We start from the raw sequence: 13,024 nt of genomic DNA on the forward strand, positions 1-13,024 counted from the left end.
CATTGTTGTTGATTTTGTATTTGCTAAGTCTTTATATTTTTCTAGTTTTTGACTTTGGCTTGTAGGAATGTTAGTTTCCTTTGTGGTTATGTTAATATTTACCCCTATTTTTCTAAGTTTATACCAGTCTTTTATTTCTTTATATCGCCTTCACTTTCTCTCCATAAGAAAAATCTATGTCTACATTTTTAAGTCCCTCTTTTTTTGTTTTAATGTTGTCATCTTTTACATATTGACTTCTCTGTTTCCCTGTTTTCAGTGTTTTAGCTTTGATTTATTTTTGTGACTTCCCTATCTGGGTTGATATCTGGTTGCTCTGTCCTGGGTTCTATTCTTGGGTTGTTATCTGATGTTGCTCATTTTCTAACTGGAGGACTCCCTTTAGTATTTCTTGAAATTTTGGTTTGGTTTTTGCAAATTCCCTAAACTTCTGTTTATCTGGAAATACCCTAATTTCGCCATCATATTTGAGAGACAGTTTTGCTGGATATATAATTCATGACTGGCAATTTTTTTCCTTCAAGGCTTTATAGATGTCATCCCATTCCCTTCTTGCCTGCATAGTCTCTGCTGAGTAGTCCGAGCTTATTCTTATTGACTCTCCTTTGTAGATGACTTTTCGTTTATCCCTGGCCACTCTTAAAATTCTCTCTTTATCTTTGGTTTTGGAAAGTTTGATTATAATATGTTGTGGTGACTTTTTTTTGGGATCTACCTTATGTGGGGTTCAATGAGCATCTTGGATAGATACCTTCTCATCTTTCAGGATATCAGGGAAGTTTTCTGCCAACAAATCTTCAACAATTTTCTCTGTATTTTGTTATCCCCCCTTGTTCTGGTACTCCAGTCACTTGTAGTTTATTCCTCTTGATAAGAGTCCCACATAATTTTTAGGGTTTCTTCATTTTTTAGAATTCTTTTGTCTGATTTTTCCTCAAATAAGTTCATGTCAAGTGCTTTTAGTCTCACTAATCTGACTTCCACTGCCTCAATTCTGTTCCTAAGACTTTCTGTTGTCTAATTCAGAAATTTTATTGTTAACCATCTGGACTTCTGTTTGCTGTCTCTCTATGGATTCTTGTAGCCTGTTAAATTTGTCATTATGCTCTTCTCTAACCTTCTTAAGTTCCTCTATTGCGTGTTCTGCATTTTTACTGATCTCCTTCCTGATTTCTTGAAGTGTTCTGTATATTAATCTTTTGTATTCTATTTCTGGTAATTCCAAGAAGTTCTCTTCCTCCTGAAAATTTATTGATTCTTTGTTTTGGGAGTTTGCTGAAGCCATCATGGTCTGCCTCTTTATGTGATTTGATATTGACTGTTGTCTCTGAGACATCAATAATTTATTGTATTTATTTTATATTTGCTTACTGTTTCCTAGCTTCTTGTTTTGTTTTGTTTTGATATGTCCAAATAGGCTGCTCGTGTGAGCTAGTTTGATTATTGGCGCCTTTGAAGCTCTAACGTCCTGTCACCAGGTAGTTAGATCTGTTACCAGGTATGTGAGCCCAGGAGTCCGTTTACTTTTCTTGTATGGATTCAGCTCATGTGCAGGTAGTTGGTCACCAAGTGTGTGGTGCAGGCTCTCACCTACAGTCTTAGATTGGCAGGGGTAATTGGTGTAGGCACAGGTATCTGGGTGCTGTAGGGGGTCATGCACTGAGCAAGGCAGGGGGCTAACAGCTGCCCCTGAGTGTCTGGGAGGAAAGCATGTTCCTGTTCCCTACAGAGCGTAGGTGGGTGGGTTTTGCAGCCAGACTAGGGGCACCCAATGCTGTTGGCTGTAAGGACTGGGAGGCAACACTTATTCTTGGACCTCTGTCGTGGGTGGCTAGGTGGCGTGGGTGGTCACCAGTCCTTAGGCCCCTGATGTGGGTAGGTGAGGACCCTGATTAATGGGCAGAGTGGTGTCAAATGTCATGAACCTGCCACTCCACCATATAGCTGACAGTTGAAGTTAGGCTTCAGGTATATACCGTGTTGTACTGTGCTAATGAAGGCCTATGCTGTTGAAATGGGCCCACACAAGTCTATGCAGGGGTGAAAGACATTCAAAGTCTGTGGATCCCTTATGCCTGTGCCTAGGCAAAGGAGCTGCACCTACCCTAAGTTCGTGGCTTAGGGGAGCTGGCAGATTATTTATTCCTGTTCGTTAATTTGTTCCCTCTCCAAGGTCAGGAGAATGGCTCAGGGTGTGTGACGGGTCCTTACTTCCAGCCCTGGGGATGTGGCAATGGTTGAAGCTGACCCAGGACCCAGTGCAGAGCAGGGAGGGGGGCAGGTAAATGGGAGAGAGGTCTTTCCCAAAGGTGGTTAGACCCATGTACTTATCTTTTGCTGATTGAGCACCGCTCTTCACTGGTTCTGGAGTCTTGAGTAAACTCTCCGCCACTCAGTCTCTCCCAGTGTGGAAAATGCGTCCTGAGTGCCACTGCCTGTCTGTGTGTGCCAGCTGCAGGGTACCAGTTCCCACCAGATCAGGTCTGGTAACTCCTCACTGCTTCTGAAACATCTCTCCCTCCCCCGCCACTCAGTTCGTTCCCTCAACTTTGCCTTTGATGTTTAGGGCTCCTAGATTGTCATATATAATCGATTCACTTGTCTTTTCAAGTCTTTGTTGTAAGAGGGACCATAGGAAGCATCTGACTACTCTGCCATCTTGGCCCTGCCTCACAGTCTGCTTTTTTAAAATAAATGTTTTCAGCTTTTGTTTCTTTCTTGATTACTTGGAAAGAAAGCTGTCAGGAGAAAACAGGAAGGAGAATAATTCAAATAGACATAGGTTTTGACATGTCATATATGCTTTGCAGATTTGTCCTAAGTGGCTGAATGCAAGAGCAGGAAGGCCACCTTCCTATGTCCACATGAAGGAGTTGTGGGGGCTTCACAAAGGAGTAAACAGGCTCTTGAAGACACACTGCAGTGCCTGAGCTTCAACCTGGCACTAGCGTCCATATCCTTAGTAAGAGATTTGTTAAGATTTTCCAATGTTCAGCAAATGCTCCTGCTCCTCTACCCTCAAGGTAAGCAATGGCTCCAAGTCAAAACCAAGACAAGCCCGTTGCCATTGAGTAGATCCTGACTCTACAGGACAGAATAGAACTGTCCCACAGGGTTTCTAAGGAGCAGCTGGTGGATTCAAACTGCTGACCTCTTGGTTAGCAGCCAAGCTCTTAACCTCTGCACCACCAGGGCCTTTAACTCAGGATAAAACCCCTAAGATCAGTTTTTAGTGCCAAATCTTTATCAGAGTTCAGTGGCCTTTGAGGAGACAGGAAGCTTAGAGAAGAGCTGAAAATTGGGCTTCCCTCTCAATTCAGTCACTGAATATCTTGGTTTCTGCAGAGTCTGGCTTGAGGGAGTCCGGTCATTCACAGTCTTACAGGAGAATAAGTAAGATCTCTCCTCACAGGATTTAAGACAGACCTTCGGAGGGGATGAAGACAGAATACAGAGAAATAAACATGTGTCCAGGACATGTGCCCCTTATTTTATAGCCTTCCAGAACTTGAAGGTGCAAGGCCAGTAAAGAGCTGCTCTTCAGCACAAAATTACTCAGCACGCAAGTGTTTGAAGAATTTCAGAAGCTGGAAAGGGTCTCCGAAGGCCAAGGTTTTTAAAACCTGAAAGGAAAAGAAGAGAGTAGGGAATTAGCTAGGACTGGTCAAGCACTAGGAGCCCTGGTGGCACAGTGGTTAAAGTGCTTGGCTGTCATCCAAAAGATCAGTGGCTTGAATCCACCAGCCCCTCCATGGGAGAAAGATGTGGCTGTCTGCTTCCATAAAGATTTACAGCCTTGGAAACCCTATGGGGCAATTCTACTCTGTCCTACAGGGTCATTATGAGTCAGAATCTACTGGATGGCAATGGGTTTGGGTTTTTTGGTTTTGGTCAAGCACTTACCAGCTACTGAACAGTGAGGTACATCTTGATAACTAATCCTACAATTGGCAGCTAATCTTTGAAACACAGAGGTTGGCTAGGAAATGGCCCTAATAACTCAGACCCCATGAAACAAGATGGAGACTTTATGCCTTTGGCCTTAACTCTAATCCCCAAAAAAGTCTACCTTGGGAAGCAGAAACATGATACTAGAACCTCTGAGATTACTCCCCTTCAGCATGGCCACTGCCTTTACAGCTCTATAATAACTCCTTTCTTTTACTGGGACTTCACCTCCTTGGGGGTAGATAAGCTTTTCCTTCTCAGCTGATAAGAAGATTATCTACCCATGGACCTCTGAGGACTGGTAGTGACAGGAAGAAAAGGAAGGCTAAGAAGAACATGGAAAGCCAAGATCCAGATATCTGGATCTCATTTGTCTGTATATCTGTTCATGTCATGCCAGTAAACTGATAGTCAAGCAATCAGAATTCCTAGCTAGAAAAAGGAATTTCTGTGACCTCCATGGCTCCTGTCACCTTAGCAAGTCACTTATTGCCTCTGAACCCCAGTTCCTTTATTAATTGAGCTGAAATATATATTATTCTCCTTACTTCTGGCATGTGATATAGATCAAATAAGATACAGGATGTGCTTTGCATTAGACAAATATAAAGGAGTAGGGATGAAGGTTCAGGTGGGTAAAACTGAAATGGTGACTTGATCTGAGGAAATGAAGTCCCTCTACAGATACTAAGGTGGACTCTTGACATCTGTTATAACACTAAAAGGGAGGTTACTGGTCTCCTTACAGACTCAAAGGATGTCAGAATTGGAAGGTTTCAACCTTCTCATTTTACAGATTGGGAAATTGAGGCTCAGAGTCTTTCTCTCAGAACTTGCCCAAAATGTCACAGCCTAGGATTTCTAATGAATTGGGTTCAAAGACAATTTGTGAAACTACACTTTAGTTTGGCTATGAGAGGAGGAAAAGGAAAGAGGAAAGAGACTTAAAAACATGCAGAAACCCAGAATTGGAAGGCATTAAATTTAAGGGTCACATAATTACAAGGAAATGAGGCATGGAGGTAAGTGAGTTCCCACCCTCTGAACCTACATGGTATTCCAGTCCTCAAAAACTCAGATCCCATAAAGAAAACTTCTGTGGAACAAGGTTCTTTAATCAGAAGGGGAGACTACATACCTGTGGCCTCAACTCTCATCTCCAGGAAGTCTGCCTTGAGACGAACTGTGGGTAAAGGAGGAAAGACATTTCACTAACAATCTAGAAATTAGGACTGGAAAAGCAAAGCAAGGGATGGTGACCCTTCCAGGCCAGAAAGGAAGACATTTGCAAAATAGGGAAGTGCTTCTGTTCAGATGTTTCAAAGCATCTAGCTCCATGCTTACAGGCTGGGCTTATTCTCTGGCAAGTTTCAGAGAAAGCAGCTGCTCAAATAGGAAGACATCTTTAAGGTGCCAGAACAATTCTTTGAGTGCCAGACGATGGGAGCCTACGGGAGCCCAGAGAGGCCTCTAATTATCTCTAATAGGAAGAAGGGCGAGGAGGCAGGGCAAGTGCCATGTGAAAGATGAATCCTCCTTTGTCCTTGAAAACCGAATCAGCCTTGTCCAGCCTCTTGACATGCTTAGATCAGTCCTAAATTAGCCTTGTCTTGGGACAGCTGGTGGGGGGGGGGGTGGGCAGAGCATCCCACATAACAGCTGGTCCTCAGAGATATGTCCTAAGCCTTCTGTTTTTCTTTTCTCTCTTGAGTTTGTTTACACCTATTCCCTGAGTTATCTTAGTCCCATATATGGTTTCAATCACCACCAAATAATGAAGACCTCCCAAATGGCTACCATTTACATTGTAGTATACGTGAATGGGCCCTTCTGGAATTGTACAGTGGCTGTACTCAACAGTTCTTCCCCTAAATCTATATAGGTCCAGCTCCAACCACTAATCTAAGTTGTAGTTACCCATTGGATCTAAATCCAGGGACAGCCACCTGGATGTGCCACAGTGTCTTCAAAATCACTGTGTCTAAAATTGAACATACCAACTTTCCTACAAAACCTGCTAATCCATGATTAATGATTCAACCACCTACTTAATTGTCCAAGTTAGACTCCTCTCTCTCAATCCTTCTCCAATCCCCTATGTTTGAAAAGCTAGCAAAGTCTTATTGAGTCTGCCTCAAATCTGTCCCTTCCATTCCATTCCCACTGACAATTCCATAGATCAGGGCCTCATCAACTCTTGCCAGGAAGATTAGTCTCCTAAAGGTCTCACTGCCTCCAGTCTTTACTCTCAAAGCTAACTTCCCCATTACTACCAAAGTGATCTTTTTACAACTCAGTCAACTCTGAATATGCATTGATTTCCACGGCCTATAGCACTAAGATTGTATGCCTTAGTGTGTCATACAAGGTCTTCATGATCTGGCCCCAATACATCTTCCTGGCTTCATCTCCAGCTACAATTCCCTCTACTCAACCTCATGTTTTAGCCAAAGTGGAACAATAATCATTACTTCAACCTGTCTTGCATAAACTGTTCTGTCTCCCTAAAATGTCCTCCCCTCTCTTGCCCTCTTGAAGAACCACTACTCATTTTCTTTTGAATTATTTATATATTTTTTTAAATTGGTGGAAGGGAGATAAGTGAGGGAGTGATATCATTCAAATATCAGGCAACAACCAGGTGTGCAAATGGGAAGCAAAAAGGGGCAGGGGAAAGGTCTAACAGATCATCATTTTCATTAGAAACAAGAGAAGATCTTGGCAATAATGTCCATAGGTGGGGTTAACCGTGTTATTGGAGAATCTTGACCAGTGGCTACCATGTGGATATACTAATACAAGGGGTAAGTTACAGGGTGGGGGCTTAGACAGAAGAGGTGCTTTCCTTCTGAGTAGGAGAAACCTGTGGATACCTAGGATGGTGGCTCGTGACATACTGGAGGGCAGCTGTACCTAACTTAGTCTTACCTAGACTTCTGTCAAGAGAGAATCTGAGGATAAGGAACACCTCATTGGATTTGGTTCCTCAGTGTGGAGGTTTAGGGACATGGTTTCATGGGACATCTCAGTTAATTAGCCTAATAACGTGTTTAGTGCTTCTCTTCTACCTTATAGTTCACTGCGTCATGCCTGGTGCCTTAAAAGCTTGCAAGCGGCCATCCAAGGCACAATTGGTCTCTATTTGCCTGGAGCAACAGAGGAAGAAGGAGAATCAGGAATAGGAGGAGGAAATGGAATGTGTGGCTAATTGCCTCCATGAACAACTGCCTCCTTTGCCATGAGACCACAAGAAAAGGATAGTGCCCAGTTACCATTACTGAACATTTTCATCAAGATTCTATAGAAGAATCCTGATCAAAAGGGGGAAAATGCAGAACAGAATTTCAAATTCTCATGGATTTCAGACTTTCTGGAGCCATGGAGGATGGATGAACTCCTGAAACTACTGCCCTGAGATAATCTTTAAACCTTAAACAAAAAATATCCCCTGAAGTCTTCTTAAAACCAAACAATAGTTTAGCTTAACTAGTAAAAATGTCTGCCTTGAGCATTATGTTCTTTTAAGAACTATCTATATGTTATCAAATTGACAACAGCAACTACAAAGATTAGATAAGAACCTTAGGGGGCAATGGGCTTATGTTAATGGGGGAGGAACAACTCAGAAAAGGAGGTGAGGATGGTCACAAACTTGAAGAAAGTAATCAATGTCACTGAGTTGTACATGAAGAAACCATTGAATTGGTGTATGGTTTGCTATGTATATTATGAACAATAGCAATAAACAAATAAACAAAGAAATTAGGTTCCAGAGGCCTAGACATAGGGTGGGTAGAGTGGTGATCCAGCCTGAAGTGCCTGCTTTGGCGACAACCCCCTTAGGAGGTGGTTGGGCTGAGGCGTCATTGAGCACTGGCTGACAAAGCCGAGACAGTGGTTACTATTCATTCCTTGTTCTCAACACCAGTTTGGCTATAGTTTCCCTACTGGAAGTCTACTTGCCTTAAAGAGTCCATTGAACCACGGCCTCCACCAAACTAAGTCTAGTACAACTAGATGGTGCCCGGCTACCACCACTGACTGCTCTGACAGGGATCATAACAGAGGATCCGGGACGGAGCTGGAGAAAAATGTAGAACATAATTTTAACTCACAAAAAAAGACCAGACTTACTGGCCTGACAGAGACTGGGAAACCCTGAGAGTATGGCCCCTGGACACCCTTTTAGCTCAGTAATGAAGTCACTCCTGAGGTTCACCCTTCAGCCAAAGATTAGATAGCCCCATAAAACAAAATGAGACAAATGGGGCACAATAGCCTAGGGACAAGGACTAGAAGGCAGGAGGGGACAGGAAAGCTGGTAATAGGGAACCCAAGGTCGAGAAGGGAGAGTGTTGACATGTCGTGGGGTTGTTAACCAATGTCATAAAACAATATGTGTACTAAGTGTTTAATGAGAAACTATTTGTTCTGTAAACCTGCATCTAAAGTACAATAAAAAAATTAAAAAGAGAGTCCACTGAACTTTGTTCATGCTCTTACATATTACCCTTCTCAATGCCTCAGTTTCCCTGTCAATGGCTACAGATCAATCCCCCACATTTCTCTGTGTATTTCTACTCACCTTTAAAGCTCCAGCTCAGACATCACCTTGTCTAAAAAGCTTTCCTTTAGCCATCCCCAGTTCATTCTGTTTATTCCAATTTACTTCATTCCATTTCCTTGGTATTTATTTCTCAAAGGGCTTATCCTGAGGGAGGGGGGTTGGTAAGGAAGGACCACCGGGAAGAGGTACTGCTATAGATGAGTACCTTATTAAGAGTATTATGGTTTCTCTCTCTCTCTTTTCTCTTTCTTTTTATTCAAGGTAGATATTTGATTCAACCTGCTTTAAAAACTTCCTAGGTAAAAATTTTTATCTTTATGCTGTCAGAAAGAGAAATTTGGGACTTTGACATCACTTTCATCTGTTATGGTAGAAAAAATGACAAATTACAAATTATAAATTACAAATGACTGTCTATAGATAATTTGGCCTAGCCTAGGGTTTCCTGTGGCTCACTGCAAAGAAGAGCTAGGGTGGCCTGCTGTGTAGAATCATGTCCTAGTGAGTTAGGTCCCACAATTTTGAGTAAAAGAGGTCAAACCTACCCTAGCTCCACTGTGGGTAAAGGCACATTGTTCTGCTTTTAACTGGCCACCTGGAAGATTTACTTACATTGCTGTCACCTGCTAGAAAGCACAATTTCAAACTTTCTGATAAGCAACTTGAAGCAAATTCACAGAAGAATCCCTGAAAGCTAAGCAACTATTTCTCCAGGTGTTCTAGTCCAAAGAGTACCAAATACCAGGACTTGGGCAGTCTACACCAGCACTGGAGGAGTATTTAAAACAAACTAACCAAAAAAAGGAAGGAAGGATGGAAGGAAAGAAGGAAGGAAGGGAAGGAGGAAAGAAGGACAAGACAAAATCAGTCAAGCAAACAAACAAAAAACAGATTCCCAGGCCCCACTCCTGGAGATTCAATTTTAGTAGGTCTAGAAAGGAAATTAGGAATCTGTGGTTTTTGTCCTCAGTGTTTTGCAGGTAATTTAGATGTGCAGCCAGTTTGAGTCACTGCCTAAGGCTAATGTTTACCTCTGAAATGGGAGCCTTGCCTACTCTAAGGATGTTTATATTAGATTGTTGTATTCTACATATCTCTGTCAGCAGCTCTTTTAGAATATAAGTAAAGAAACAAATAAATAAATGAAGTAAATAAGTAAAGTAACAAAAAAATAAGACCTACAATGGGTATGAAGTTTCTGCAATACTCCACTGTATGTGTGTGCTATGTGTATGAGAGAGAGAAAGGAGCAGAGAGACAGAGATGGAGAAACAGAGTCAGAGAGGCAAAGAGACAACATTTACAGTGATAAAGCAAAGACAGAGGGGCACAAGGAGGGAAAAACAGAAACACAGAAAGAATGAAACAGAAAGAATGAAACAGAGAGAGATAGATGCAAAGACAGAGACAGAGGCAGAGAGACAGACAGAGTCAGAAAAATAAAGACAGAGAGAGAAACAGAGTTTGAAAGAGACAAGTAGAGAGAAAGAGTGACAAAGATAGTCAGAGTGACAAAGACAGAGAGCCAGAGAGACCCAGAGACAGAAAGGAAGAGAGGCACACAGCACAGAGACAAAGACAGAGACACAGGGTGAGGCACAGAAAGAGTTGGAGAGACAGTCAAAGAAAAAAAAGAGACAAACACAGAGAGACAGACTGAGCCAAGAAAGAAAAGGAGACTATGAGGGTGAGAACAAATAGGATGTTCAATATGCATTTTTAAAAAGTGATTTGGTTTCTCTTCTGTCACCTGTGTCTCTTACCTTCCTGTTTTCCGAGAGGCTGTTTCAAAGAACCTGGTCCTGGAAGCCACCCTACAAACAGAAGAAAACCAAGTCCCATGAGTTGCTCTGGAATAGGTGTGAGAACCAATGGCCAATGGAAGGAACAAAAGCCTATGAACCAGATGGGCTACTGATGCCAGGCCCTGTCTTTACTAGTAAAGGATCTGGGTCTAAGGAGAAACCCAAATAGCAAAATGAGAAATGGCCCAGAGTCCACAGGTACCTCCAAGGCCATGGCTGACACTGCCCCCTCTGGTCCAGAATGGTCTAAATATATTGTCTATTCAGGTCTTTCTTGGGGAAAAAGTAAAGCAAATCTTTGATTTCAAAGTATAATTTTTGGTATTTTGTAAATACACTTAGTCAATTAGTTGCAGCTGTGGAGGCTTTGCTCTTCTTCTTTCCTCTCATTTTATAATTAGGAAAAATAAGAGACACAAGAAAAGGGAAAACCAAGAGTCAGTATACAGTGAGGGGTCTTAGTCATTGGCTGAGGAGACGGTGGTCAGGCTAGTTGTGGCCAAGCAGGGCTGATCCCTGAGAACTGCTGCCCTATCCTAGCCACTCCTTCTCTGATTCCTTGACTTGAAACCCAGCTTCAGGCCTGCTAGATGTCAGCTCAGCTCTTACCCTGCAGGAGGCTCTCTGGAGAACTTGAGTCATTTTGGAAGAGTTTTGAAAATCATACCATTATACTTACCAAAAATAAATAAATAAAAGCCTCAAGGCACAAGTACAATGAACAAATCTGTTCATTAAATTACTTTGAAAACAGTAGCAAAAACAATAAAATAAGAAAAAAATTTCCAGAGCCAAGAGAGTATAAATCAGAGGATAATCATATCACCCTACACACATCTGGGTATCTAAGAAAAATATACCTCCAACAAGTATTAAGGTTTAAAGTCTTTGGTTTTAGGCCATCTCTCAGCCTTGGGTGTTGAGTGGAACATTCCAAACAGGGCTGGCCTGTGATATTCCCCCAGACTATGAAGTGAATGATGACCCCAGGGTTGTGCACTGTACAACTTTCACAACGGTATATGGTGATCCTGAAAGCATTCCTGGTAGCCTAAGTCAGACCTTTTACCACTAGGCCATGGTTGAGGAAGAACCCTACTTACACGGATGATGGGATCTCCTCTGCACTGCCAGCCACAATATCTGGCTTTAGTTCTGGCTTCTGGGGAGTAGCTGCTCGACAGGGAGGGTCTGGAGGCCTCACCGGGGGACGGAGGATGGTTGGCTTTTCTCCTAGAGGCCGTACTTTGCTAAAACTGTTAGAGTCCCCTGGAAGAAAGAACAACAACAGGAATCTGATGGTTATCCAAACGAAACAATATTCACAAGCAGGCACCTAATATTGGAGTTATCGGGACCACCTCCCTTGGCCCCCATTTCTTCTTGGTCAACAACTCTGGATTTTTCTTTTGTAGTTCTTCCAGCAGCTGTCCTTTCAGAAAGTCTATGTCTGAACCCCAGCTCTCGAACATCATATTTATTTGAGCTTGGGTGTGTCACATCAATTTGTTAAGCCTCAGTTTCCTTATCTATATAATGAAGATCAGTAATATATCGTCTTACAGAGGTATTGAGAGGATTAAATTAGATACTAATATGTTCAGTTTATTAGTACTAATATGTGCCTAGCACATAGTAGGTGCTTAGTAAAGGTTTGATGATAAATTTGAATTTGTTAAATTACCTCGGTTACCACCCTAATCCAGGTCCTTATCATTTAGGCCTTGACCTTTATAGCAGCGTCCTAACTTGCTGTCCTGCCTCCACCTCTCTAGTTTCCCGGTCATTCAATACAAAATAAATATAAATAATTTTAATAAAATGGTTCTGGCAGGACTATGGTGAAACAGGTGCACTCACATATTGCTGATGGGCACTGTAAATGGTAAACCAGATAGCCATCAAGTATTCTGGCACAATGTGGATGAAATGCATAATCATACTCATGAGACAGTTCATACTCGTTGATCCAGTAATTCCACTTTGGGGAACATGACCAAAGGAATTAACCCAAGAGAAAAAATAAGAAAAAGCAATTGGCACAAAAATATGCATCATAACAGCAAAAAGTTGAACCCAACCACAAAGGTTAAGCAAACTATTCAATACTTACAGACATTTATCCAGTACCTATTATATACATAAGGAGTCCCTGGGTGGTGCAAATGGTTAACACACTTGGCTGCTAACTGAAAGTTTGGAGGTTTGAGTCCACCCAGAAGTGTCTTGAAAGAAAGGCCTGGTGATCTACTTCTGAAAAATCAGCCACTGAAAACCCTACAGAGCACAGTTCTATTCTGACACACAGGGGGTCACCATGAGTCAAAGTCGATTCCATGGGAACTATTACTGTTATTATCCATAAACTGATAGGGATCTGGATCATCTCAAAAGAAAAATATACATATTAAATTATTAAATTTTTAAAAGTTCACAAAAAATGCTCATGGCCTGAGAAGACTATATTGAAATAAAAATGTGCAACTATGCAAGTGTATAAGTAGATCTTGATATTCATTCAATTTTCTTTCTACAAAAATGTTTAAGGTGAATGTAAAAATATTAAATTTAATCCATACAATATTGTTTTAAGATTTACTCTATGTAGGAGACTCCGGCAAGATGGTGCTCTAGGCAGAAGCACCACGCCGTCCCTCCACAACAAAGATCCGAAAAACTAAGCCAAACAGAGAATCAACAATCC

At 41.8% G+C, this 13,024-nt stretch overlaps 1 protein-coding gene across 1 annotated transcript in view; it reads right to left on the bottom strand.

Moving 5' to 3' along the window:
* Positions 1 to 3,534: 3,534 nt before the first annotated feature.
* OPHN1 (oligophrenin 1) overlaps positions 3,535 to 13,024 on the bottom strand; it is a 628,143-nt gene continuing 618,653 nt past the window's right edge. The window contains exons 22-25 of the mRNA XM_004380093.2: positions 11,424 to 11,589; positions 10,279 to 10,329; positions 5,087 to 5,131; positions 3,535 to 3,623 (exon numbers count right to left, since the gene is read on the bottom strand). Of these exons, the coding sequence (XP_004380150.1) occupies positions 5,095 to 5,131; positions 10,279 to 10,329; positions 11,424 to 11,589 (254 nt within the window). The 3' untranslated portion in view covers positions 3,535 to 3,623; positions 5,087 to 5,094. The remainder of the gene's footprint in view (positions 3,624 to 5,086; positions 5,132 to 10,278; positions 10,330 to 11,423; positions 11,590 to 13,024) is intronic.

The sequence above is a fragment of the Trichechus manatus genome, unplaced genomic scaffold (assembly GCF_000243295.1).
Source record: "Trichechus manatus latirostris isolate Lorelei unplaced genomic scaffold, TriManLat1.0 scaffold00070, whole genome shotgun sequence".
Lineage (NCBI taxonomy): Eukaryota > Metazoa > Chordata > Mammalia > Sirenia > Trichechidae > Trichechus > Trichechus manatus.